The sequence below is a fragment of the Hyperolius riggenbachi genome, chromosome 10, assembly GCF_040937935.1.
Source record: "Hyperolius riggenbachi isolate aHypRig1 chromosome 10, aHypRig1.pri, whole genome shotgun sequence".
NCBI lineage: Eukaryota > Metazoa > Chordata > Amphibia > Anura > Hyperoliidae > Hyperolius > Hyperolius riggenbachi.
In genome coordinates, this window is record NC_090655.1 from 235,889,255 (window position 1) to 235,901,728 (window position 12,474).

At 44.7% G+C, this 12,474-nt stretch overlaps 1 protein-coding gene across 1 annotated transcript in view; it reads left to right on the forward strand.

Moving 5' to 3' along the window:
* Window positions 1–7,321, forward strand: part of LOC137536954 (zinc finger protein 585A-like) — a 48,382-nt gene extending 41,061 nt beyond the window's left edge. The window contains exon 15 of the mRNA XM_068259121.1: window positions 390–7,321. Coding sequence (XP_068115222.1) covers window positions 390–1,564 — 1,175 coding nt within the window. The 3' untranslated portion in view covers window positions 1,565–7,321. The remainder of the gene's footprint in view (window positions 1–389) is intronic.
* The last annotated feature ends 5,153 nt before the right edge of the window (window positions 7,322–12,474 follow it).

Genomic DNA, 12,474 nt, shown 5'->3' on the forward strand with positions numbered 1-12,474 from the left:
TGAGGAGGAGATACTGCACACCATATGAAAGGCCCATCTCCATTCCTCAGTATAACATCATAGCACCAGCATTCCAGTAGCTGAGGTGAAGGCAGGTCCATCTCTATAATATAAACATCATCATAATGTCATCATAATATAATGTTCCCCAAATAAGTCACAGCTGGCTTAGTTGTTTCAGTTCTGTCATAACTTTGGAGTCTGCTAGACCAACACACATGACTGCTACAGAGTCTGAGTCAAGGAGTTGGAGCAATTTTGGGTATTTGGAGTTGAAGTTGGTGGTTTCATAAACTGAGGAGTCAGAGTTTTTGTACCCTCTGTCCTGTACTGCTGGCAGCAGATTGTTAAACTGTAGCACACATGTAACGGTAACATTTTCTCTCCAGCAGGTAGACATTATGTCAGAAACACCTCGGAGGGGCATCTTGTCTCACATCTAAATCATATTGCAGAAGGTAATAGTTTCATACAAGGTTCGTCAGAAGAATACCCCATTACTGGAAATACCCATCATAGTGCAGCTAGAGGAACTGCTCCCCCTATTGGCGAGGAGCAGTCTCCCACATTGATAGATGAAGATGGAAAGATACACAAGATGTTTCTGAGCTCTGATTTAGAGAATTGTTTAGCATCTACATCATTTGTTGACGGGAATCAGCTGTCGGGTGACCCTCCGTTTTTTTGCTCACCGTGTGGGAAATATTTTATTTCAGAAGAGCGCTTTTATTCACACCAGAGCTGTCACACAGGTGGGAATCTCTACTCGTGTCCGGATTGTGGTAAACGTTTTGCCAACAAGAAGAAACTTTTCCTGCACCAGAGAATCCACACTGAAGAGCTCCCTTTTTCCTGCTCAGAGTGTGGGAAATCTTTTATCCAGAAAGACTACCTCGCTAAACACATGAAAAGACATTTAGGTTCTCGCCGTTTCCCTTGCCCAGAGTGTGGAAAATGCTTCAGGGAAAAATTCTACCTTCTTCAGCATCAGAGAACCCACACCGGTGAGCGGCCATTTGAGTGTACTGATTGTGGGAAAAATTTTGTTCATAAAGGCGACCTTTTGAAACACCAGATGACCCATGCTGGTGCTGAACCTTTTTCCTGTGCACAGTGTGGAAAACGCTTCACTGTAAAATCCAAGCTTCTTCGACACCAGCAAACCCACACTGGCGAGAGGCCTTTTTCTTGTTCAGAGTGTGGGAAATGCTTCACTGTGAAGGACAAGCTTATTCGGCACCAGCTAACCCACACCGGCTATAGGCCTTTTTCATGTTCAGAGTGTGGGAAAGGTTTCATTCAGAAAGGAGACCTCATAAAACACTGTAGGATTCACACTGGTGAGCGGCCATTTAAATGTTTAGTTTGTGGTAAAAGTTTCAATCAAAAAGGAGTTCTTTCGCAACACCAGAGAATCCACACAGGTGAACGCCCCTTTTCCTGTGCAGAGTGTGGGAAATGCTTCATTCAGAAGGGAGCTCTTATGAAACACCAAAAAAGCCACACAGAAGAAGTTCCTTTTGAGTGTGCACCAATCTTCAGTGTGCAGGAAATGCTTATCTGAGAGCAAATAGTTGTCAAACTCTGGAGTCAGTCCATGATATGCAAATAATTCTGAGTTGATGCAGAAATATGCAAATTTATATACAATTTTATTTAAGTTAAAAATGGATAAATCATATACCATCTTGGCTTTATTTGTTTTAACAACCTAAGGTTACAGTATTTTACCCCTTTAAAGGGAACCAGAGATAAAACATAGCTAAAAAATGGAAAAAGATTTTATACATACCTGGGGCTTCCTCCAGCCTCATAAGCCTGGTTCGCTCCCACGCCGCCATCCTCCGCTGCCTCTATCGCCGGTACTGGGTCCCGTCACTTCCGCCGGACGCGACCAGTTGTAAGCATGAGCAGGGGCCCCCTTCGGCTTTGTACGCATGCGCCTGCGCAGTACAGAGGGAGCGCACTGCGTTTGCGTCGACTGGCGGTAATTACGGGACCCGGTACCGGTGGACAGAGGTAGCAGAAGATGGCGGCGTGGGAGTGATCCAGGCTTATGGAGCTGGGGGAAGCCGCAGGTATGTATAAATCTATTTCTTCTTCGTCTCTGGTTCTCTTTAAAATAAACTCCTGTGAAAGTAATTTAATTTTTAGAAAAAGTGCTTCATTTTTACAATAATTATGTATAAGTGATTTTGTCAGTGTTTACCCATTGTAAAATCATTCGTCTCCCGGATTTACATTCTGACATTTATCACATGGTGACATTTTTACTGCTGGCAGGTGATGTCAGTGGAAGGAGATGCTGCTTGCTTTTTTGGCAGTTGGAAACAGCTGTAAACAGCTGTTATTTCCCACAATGCAAGAAGGCTTCCGCAGTGTGATGTCAGTACCATGGTCCTGACATCACACTGCTGGAGGGGTTTCACCACAATATCAGCCATACAAAGCCCCCTGATGATCTATTTGAGAAAAGGAAAAGATTTCTCATGGGAAAGGGGGTATCAGCTACTGACTGGGATGAAGTTCAATTTTTGGTTAGGGTTTCTCTTTAAGGTTCCTGACAATTTTGACATTTCAGTTGTGTCACTATTGATACAGCAATAACTTTTTTTTTATTACCTATGCCATCAATGTGATTTTCACCTTTCCGAATTCTCACATTACACGTGCCACAGTTTTAATTATATATTATTTGTAAATATATATTATTTGGCTCTCCCGGTTGAAATGATACTGCATATTGCATATTTCTTAACTAGTTGTGCATGTATTGTACCATTATTGTCAGCCTGTGCATCAATAGCGGTTAGATGTGGTTACTAGGACAGTTTGGGCACAGTTTGGGTACCCCATAGATGTACAGATGCATCGCTAGGCAACAGCACATTGATGCATCTACTGTATATAGCACTGGTGCCTTGAACTGTTTCCCTAGTGATCACTATCGGTGGCAGTCATTACAGGGGTCCATCTTAAAGCCAAACATAGGTGACACAAGCGGTTACATTTTTAAGTAGGTGTTAACACGTCACTACAGGAAAAAAAAAAGAAGAAAAAAAAAACTTATTTTATAGTGTGACACTGTCACTTTAACCTCTTGACGACCAGCTAACACCGATTGGCATAAACTGGTCGTCTGCGGGTTACCATGGAAATGGCCGCTCGATCGAGCGGCCTTTCCATGTCAGTTCACGGAGGGTGTCTCCGTGAACAGCCGGAGAGCCGCCGACAAAATGTAAACAGGCGGGGAAGACATCCCCGCTGTTTACATCATACGGCGCTGCTGCGCAGCAGCGCCGTAAGGCAGATCGGCGATCCCCGGCCTCTGATTGGAAGCCTATCCTTCAATGCGCAGGACGGAAATCCGTCCTGCGCAGCTCACAGGGGGAGGGAGGGAGCGGGAGAGACGGCGGAGAACGCTGCGGAGGGGGGCTTTGAAGAGCCCCCCCGCTAAGCAAATGCAGCCGGCGGCGATCAGACCCCCCCCCCAGCAGGACATCCCCCTAGTGGGGAAAAAAGGGGGGTAGTCTGATCATCCTGCTGCACTCATGATCGGTGCTGCGGGCTGTAGAGCCCACGCAGCACCGATCATTGAAAAATCCCCTGGTCGGCAAGTGGTTAATAATCTTTTTTTTTATCTGTTCAACTTTTTTTTCCCCTAAGTTATCATGATTGATTGCAGATGTTTGCTACGGCAGCAATCATTTTTTCACCCTTTGGAACGGGTGCATTGGTGTGCATGAAAGAGCGCAGCAGCGGCTATTATTCTTGGAAGCTAATTTAAAGAGGAACTCCAGTGAAAATAATGTAATAAAAAAAAAAAAAAAAGTGCTTCATTTTTACAATAATTATGTATAAATGATTTAGTCAGTGTTTGCCCTTTGTAAATTCTTTCCTCTCCCTGATTTACATTCGGACATTGATTACATGGTGACATTTTTACTGTTGGCAGATGATGTAGCTGCTGCATGCTTTTTTTGGCAGTTGGAAACAGCTGTAAACAGCTATTTCCCACAATGCAACAAGGTTCACAGACAGGAAACTGCCTAGAGTACGTACTTTTCTTGTTTCTTGTGGGAGGGGTTTCACCACAATATCAACCATACAGCGCCCCCTGATGGTCTATTTGTGAAAAGGAATAGATTTCTCATGTAAAAGGGGGTATCAGCTACTGATTGGGATAAAGGTCAATTCTTGGTCAGAGTTTCTCTTTAACATCCAATAATCCACGTGAAGGGGGGTTGCATACATTTGCATAAAAATGTAGTTATAGTTCTGTTCTTAATTATTTGCATTTTATGGATCATCTCGAAGCAAACCTGTGACTTTTAAACCCCACACATTTTGATGCTTACCTCAGTAGAGAGAAGTCTTTGTGTACTCCTTGAGACCACTACTGCTCACCGAGACCCTCTTCTTTGCAGCCGGTGCCTGGTTAGCAGCACAGAGTGGCTTGTGTTTGGAGGAAAATGCCATGCATGAACAGCTCCGTGCTACTGTGCACTTTAAACTTTGCGCACTAAGAACATGCAAGCTGGATTAAGATCACACAGAGGCAGAGCAATGAACTTGGGCCCCAGTCTTTGCCTCCCAGTTTATTGGGAAAATCTCAGTCCAGCAGGCCATGGGAGACTGCAATGTATTATACTGCTGCTGACAGAGCCTAATCATCCACAATCTAAACCTAGGCAGTTGCCTAGGACCTGGAGGAAGTCTAGGGGCCTGGTGGATGCTAGCCCCAACTGAATCTTATTTTTGAAAAAGCCAGGTGATGATCGGTGGCGGGTACAAACTGCTGACTTGTCTAGGGTCCCAGCTCATCTTAATCCTTTTCTGGCTGAAGAGGAAATCTGGCATTTATCTGCAGGCTACCTTACAAGTTATACACAACAGTGTGACCCCATAGGGCAGAATTAAGCAGCTGGGTTACCAAAGATACCAGAATCCAGTAGCCATGTGTTCCCCAGATTCCATAATTTAATATCAGTGATGCACACAAATATAATAATTAAATAGCCAGGTGTCCCCTAGATACAAATATTAAGTGAATTGAGTACCACAAAATGAGGTGCTAAAGATACCAGAATGAAGTAGCCATGTGCCTTCAGATACTAGTATTAAAGAGGTATGTGGCACCAAGATAGTAACATTAGGCGGCCAGATGGTAGTATTAGGTAGCGAGGTGTGCCTCTAGATCAGGGCTGGGCAAACTTTTTGACTCATGGGCCACAAAGAGGTCTTAAATTTGACTGAGAGCTCAGCCCAGTGTAGGTAGCCATTGTGCTCCCCCTCCCAGTCCGTACTGAAAGCTAAAGCGCCCCTAGTCTTAGTTCAGCCCCTCGTTCAGGAAACAGATGAGCTTCCCCTGTATAGGTAGCCGGGTGTACCCCCAGTATTAAGTAGCACCCTCCTCAGTATAATTAGCATGTGACCCGCTGGCACATACTGGCAGCTGATCACATAACGCCACTGTAGCCAAGGAGATCGGCTCTGGAAGCTGTGACCGGGTAAGCTTGTCATATGCTCCACTTGCAACTCTGCATAGGGAGGGAGAGGATTTACCGAATCCAGCCCTGCATCGGCAGGCCAGATTACAGAGCCAATCGTGCCATATGCGGGACACAGTTTTCCACTTCCTGCCGTAGATAGTAGCATTAAGTAGATAGCTGTTCCCCCAGATGTTAATATTAGGTAGACATGGAGGAAGGTAAGTAGCCACGTGAACCCCTGAGATATCAGTATTGGGCAGACCTGTGAGCCCACCACATAGCAGTATTAGGAAGTCATGAATGTACCCCAGGTACTAGTATTAAGAAGGCATGTATGTGCCCCCAATTATTAGTATTAAATAGCCCTATGAACCCCCACATAATAGTATTAGGAAACCACATCTGCCACATTAGGTAGCTAGATGTGCCCCTAGTTGGTAGTATTAGGTAGCTAGATGTGCCCTTAGTAGTATTAGGTAGCTAGATAAGCCCCTAGTTAGTAGTATTAGGTAGCTAGATAAGCCCCTAGTTAGTAGTATTAGGTAGCTAGATAAGCCCCTGGTTAGTAGTATTAGGTAGCTAGATAAGCCCCTGGTTAGTAGTATTAGGTAGCTAGATAAGCCCCTGGTTAGTAGTATTAGGTCAAGACAGGCAAAAAGGGCTCTGGAAATTCGAGCGCACCATAATGTGAATTACGGCTATAATGGCGCTCAGACAGTAATTTTTGTGCCAACAAAAGGCAGAGCCCAAATTACTATAAAAACAGTGTTATTTGGTCACAGCCAATAGCTTGAAGCCAAATCCCTTATTTCCCCAGAGTCCATAGCAGCCTGAAGGGGGAATAGTAATGATGCCGCCGGGACTTATGCAGGAGCAGGGTGAGCCACTTTTTGGCTTTGCCTTGCGCCCAAATTTCCTGGCGCCTTAATTACATGAACGTGTATTAGGTAGCCATGTGTGCCCTTCCCCATTCGGTGCAGTGTAAGCTGCAGAGGAGAATGGTAAAGTTGGCATCTTATTTGTCCTGCTGCTGTGATCCCTCCTCTGGTTGATCTGCATGGGGCCCCGTGTCTCCTTACAGACCCCCATTTCGGTCTCCTGTACTAAAGATGTCACATGCTATCAGGTCACATGATGAGAGAGGCGGCTGCACGGGGAGCCATGGAAACAGTGGTACACAGCGGAGGAAAGAGGAGGGCACCAGATGGACAGATGCATTGCCTCTCCAGCAAACTCCGCTCACTACTCTGCGTTTCAGTGGAGCCTGCAGCAGATCTCAACAAAACCAACAGCTGGTCCTCTGATTGCTGGATTGCCCACAAGCCTTGCCTCAGGTTTTTTTTTTTTTTTTTATTGAGTAATCTGTCCCTGTGAGTATTATTCTGCTTGGAAGTCTTTATCTTGCACCAATGTGTAAGCCCATCCGCTTGGTGAACAGTTGGACATTGTACCACCCCAGGATTATTTATATACGGTTACTGTAGCATTGCTTTTACAGTATGTGGCATTTTCATGTTTGCATAGAAGCTGTATGAACTTTGGTGAATTGTCATTTTATGGATTAGCCTGGCTTGCTGCACTTGCCCTGCTAACACAGAACTGAATAAAAGTGTTTCCCCAAACTACATCCATTATTGCAAATCATTTGTAAACACCCTTTTGTCTGTACTGCACTCCGAAAGATCACTAACTCCTTCCTACCCTACCCCTGAAATGTTAGCTCCTCAGTCTAAATGACCTTTCAGAGGGTGTGTCTTCATCCCCTGCTGCGCTAACAACAGGTGAGCACTTTCTCCCAGAAAAAGTCTATTGTTTTCCCAGGTGACTGTTGCCCCCAAATTTTCTATTCAAGATTCCTTTTTCTCTAATTAAAAAAAAAACGAAAAACAGAAGCGTCAGAAATATTTCTTGTTGTTGGTTTTGATTTACTAGTTTTTAGGTTTTTTTAATCTATTGTCAGTTCAATGGCACATTGTGGGTTTATGAACTGAGGTACCAAAAATCATGGGACTGGATGGGAAGGGAAAGAAAATTAAAGATTTGTGAAAAGAGATAGCGAAAGGGAGAGGAAAAGGGGTTAGGTCAGGGATGTCAAACTCAAATACAAAGGGCTAAAATTTGACATCAGGCCCAAGTTGTGGACCAACCTCAATGTCTAGTTGGCCCACAAACTAGACATTGAGGCTGATGGTCAATGAGAAGATTTCCAGTTAACTCAGATTTAACGAAAATAGACCAATCGCACTTTACAGCTGCTGCGTTTGATTGGTCCATTTTGAAGATGTATAAATTTACATGAAATGACCATAAAATCTGAATCAGCTTTTTATAATTATCGCTAATACCCTCCCTTTTGTAGAAGGCAAAATTACTTTTAACGTTGCTTTTTATAGAGGTCTTTTTGATCTCTTTATGCCCTTTATACCTTCCAGATGGTTTTAGGTCACCATGAGCTTAGTACAGGTCCAAGTCCTATCCCATAAATCCATACAATGCACTAATGAGGACCAGAAAGTCTGAAACAGGCTGTATGTGTATTGGGTTGTGGCTCTGTAAATGTATAAGCTATAGACTCGCTATACACCAGCGGTTCCGGATGAGCTTGGCTTTCAGGGGCATAAATAATTGATTTGCATATTTGAGAATGCTGCATCATGGGAAACCACAGTAGCTTACTTACAGCTTCATTATAGCTAATATCTTCTGTTTTAAGAAGGCAAAATTACACTTATCATTATTTACATCATATTGACCATCCCTATTAGTTTGCAAAACACAGTTTCATTTTTGGAATATCCTCTTTCTTTCAATCCCTATTATACAGCCTTAAATTCCCACCGGCCTACCATAAACATTTCTACTGAACACGGATATATTTTCCAGCTGGCACCCCCTGACTGTTTCTGATGGTGCCAACTAGTTAGTTCTGTGTGTGGTAATACCAGCATTACCTTTACAGAAGCTTTGGTGGGCATTGTACCCGTGACTGGATCACCAGGCAATGTCATATCTTAAAAAAATGGATATATGTATGTGTATTTATGCAGAATGTTACATTTACAGCTGTTATTCTAATACACCACAACATCCCTAATCAATTCTGTGAGACCTTTCCAAACCACAAGGAGAACGTCTACCACCTCCCCCTTTTAGAGGCAGAGCTCCTCCCACCAACTCATGAGAAGGTTGAAACTTGGCCTCCATTAAAGCTCCATGTCTCTGGAGGTAAAACCAGCTGTGCGGCCTGCTGGATTCCCAACCTTCGTATCGGCCCCTATGCTTCAATCTACCATCACAGTCTTCACCCTGCGTGGTGCTTCCCTGCTTAAACAGGAGACAGAGCAGTGTCTACTTGACTACGGTTTTAGCCAGGCCTTAATGTGCAAGGTATAAGGGCTGATGAGGTGAAGGCAGAGACACCAACAGCAATCCACCAATCACGTGAGGGTCCCTGCCTGAGTGTCAGCTGCTGCTGATTGTGGCTGGATAGTGTAATGGTTAAGGGCTCTGCCTCTGACACAGGAGACCTGGGTTCGAATCTCGGCTCTGCCTGTTCAGTAAGCCAGCACCTATTCAGCAGGAGACCTTAGGCAAGTCTCCCTAACACTGCTACTGCCTATAGAGCACATCCTAGTGGCTGCAGCTCTGGTGCTTTGAGTCCGCCAGGAGAAAAGCGCTATATAAGTGTTTGCCTTTGTCCTTGATTGTCAGCTGACACTAAATTTGCCAGCGTCTTAGACTATAGGATGGCCGCATGGTCACATGCAGCTGTCCGTGACTGTCCCCATCCTGTGCACTGGTGTGCGCGTTCCCAGAAGACCCCTGAGGACGAGCTTGTGGCTGCTTGAGTCTGCCTGCTGCACCCAAAACCCATAAGAGTGAGGAGCAATACAAGCACAAGCAGCAGATGAGTTCCTTACACTAGCTATCTAAAACTCCACTCCACTCCACTTGGTTTGAAGGAACAGCACAGCAAATTACAGTGCAGGAAGCAGGGCTGTGGAGTCGGTCCAAAAATCCACCGACTCCGACTCCTCAGTTTAGGATTCCTCTGACTCCTCGACTCCGACTCCTCTAATTTGCATATTACAATTTTTTTGATTAAAAGTATGTAACATGAAATTCGTCTCTTAACTGCCAAAGTTTAGGAATTTTACAAGACAACTGAAGTGAGAAGGATATGTAGACTACTATATTTATTCCCTTTAGACTAAAACTAGTCCTTGGTAAGAGTACTTGTAAAAGGTACAGATCGGAACAAAGAACATCTATCAGGCCCTAGGCAATGTAAGTGTGGGTACATGTAAGAATGATGTGCAGGTACTCTGCAGGGGAATGAGGAGATTGTAAACAGACAACACCTCTGTGTTCAATGTGGACAGCATTCTCAGTGGATTCCCTGCAGCTCTGTGGGGAGTGCATATGTAGAGTATAGTACTACTGTGTAACAAAGTAAACCTGAGACAGATGAAATTAAATCAGCATCAATGCAGAATTATTTCCATCTCATTGACCATCTCTATTAGTGACACAGCTACACATCGGGCTTTATTCTTACAGCATAGATGTTATTTAGTATATATAAGAGATTCCTGTGTACACATCATATATACAGTCACACAATCAGATATGTACCTTAAAAATACGGTGACTGCTTTATTGAAGCAGCACAAGTAACTAATTTTGATTGGTTTATTTCATTTTTGTGGACTAAGCACAGCTATTACTGTATATATACATTATTTTTAATGACTATTATCTGAGAAATAGAACATTTTATCATATTTTCTATTTTAATTACAGTTACAAATTCATTAGGAGTCGGAGTCGGTGCATTTTTTCCCAACTCCAGGCACCCAAAATTGCCCGACTCCACGACTCCGACTCCACAGCCCTGGCAGGAAGTGTTGCCAACTCCTCCCTTTAAATAAGGACACATGAACTATACAGGTCTTGTAGCTATTTAGATGTAGTTTAGGCAATGATAATGTGTCAATATTCAAAGGAATGATTTAGCAATTCAAATTGGAGGCCAGTTAAAGCTAACATCCATTGTGAAACTACCAAAGTACATGCCTCCCCCTTCATTCGAGCACTTTTCCAGGAAGATCCTCCAAACACAAACAGCGCCACGCAATACAAAACTGCGCAGGGGCGAATTCCCAACTGCATGTGTGCAGCAAGAGCTTGTCCTTTATTGCTTGCTATCACTGCACATGCTCAGTCGAAACTCGCACATTGCACTGCACAGATTAGATCTACATTGCGCCACGTCGAGGAACTTCCAGAAGGCTCGAGAGGTAAGAGGGCCAAGGTAAGGGGGACGGGCGGCACCCTCAGGACAAAAAGCAGCATCAGGACACTCAGAAGAAGGTAATAAAGCACACTATTGGCTTAATTGAACATTTTTTTTCACAATTCAGGGGTGCTTTAAAGGACAACTGTAGCAAGAGGGCTATGGAGACTGCCCTATTTATTTCTTTTTAACCCCCCCCCCCCCCCCCCCAGTGACCAGGCCATTTTTTAGCAAAATAGGCCACTGCAGCTTTAAGACCAAGCTGCAGGGCCGCACAACACAGCACACTAGTGATTCCCCCCCCCCCCTTTTCTCCCCACCAACAGAGCTCTCTGTTGGTGGGGTCTGATCGCTCCCCTCATGTTTATTTTTTTTAATAAATATTAGTGTTGTTTTTTTTGTTTTTCTTTAAAAACCGTTTCTTACCCTCCCTCCCCCCAGCCAGCCAATCATGGCGATCAGCTCTCATAGGCTTCACCCTATAAGAGCCGATCGCTCTCTTGTCCCCCTGGGGGACAGCCGTGTCACACGGCTGTCCGCTGCACCATGTAAATAGACGGCGATCACGCCTTCTAAGTCTCCCGAGCGGCAATAGCCGCTCGGAGACTGAAGGCGGGGCGTACCTCCGCCCCCCAAGCAGGAGATGCGCGCGCAGCCTGCGCGGCAATCTCCTGCAAAATCGGCGTTAGGCAGTCCTGGGGCTGCCGCCGTGGCCACGCCCATCGGCGTGACGCGGTCGGCAAAAGGTTAAAGTCTACCAGAGACGGCATAACTGAAAGATTTGATACTTACCCGGAGCTTCCTCCAGCTCCATAAGCACATCTGAGTCTCTCACCGTCCTTCCACGGTCTGCCGTTCAGACGCAATCAGCCCAGTAACTGGATAAGTCATGTCAGTTGGGGACTTCTGCACATGTGCGGCACCTCTGACGTGGCTGAGCCAGTTACTGGCTGATTGCAGCTGAACAGCAGACCGTGGAAGGACGGCGAGAGACTAAGATCTGCTTTTGGAGCTGGAGGAAGCCCCGGGTATGTATCAAATCTTTAGGTTATGCCGTCTCTGGTAGACTTTAAAAGGAAGTAAGTATGGCAGCCTCCATAGCCCTCTTGCTACAGTTGTCCTTTAAAGAGGAACTGTCGCAATATATAAAACACATACAAATAAGAAGTACATTTCTTCCAGCGTAAAATAAGCCATAAATTACTTTTCTCCTATGTTGCTGTCACTTACAGCAGGTAGTAGAAATATGACATTACAGACAGGTTTTGGGCTATTCCATCTCTTCATGGGGGATTCTCAGCATGGCCTTTATTCTTTAATCTCCTCCCCCCTTGAGAAGATGGGCTAGTCCAAAATCTGTCGAGAATGTCAGATTTCTACTACCTAAATCTGTCGGTAATTTCTACAGATGCACTATAGAAAGCGCTCTGACCAATTGCATGACGGCCTGGTACAACAGCTGCACCAAGGCTACTAGAGAAGCCCTGCAGCGAGTTGTTAAAACAGCAGAAGCCATTATCAGCACTGAACTACCATCTCTGGAACTTTTGTATAATACTCGCAGCGTGAGAAGGGCCGAAAACATTATCAAAAACATTATCAAGGACAACACTCCCCCTGGAAATGCCTTGTTTGAGCTTCTTCCATCGTTTTAGATCAATCCGCACACACACAAACAGACTGAAA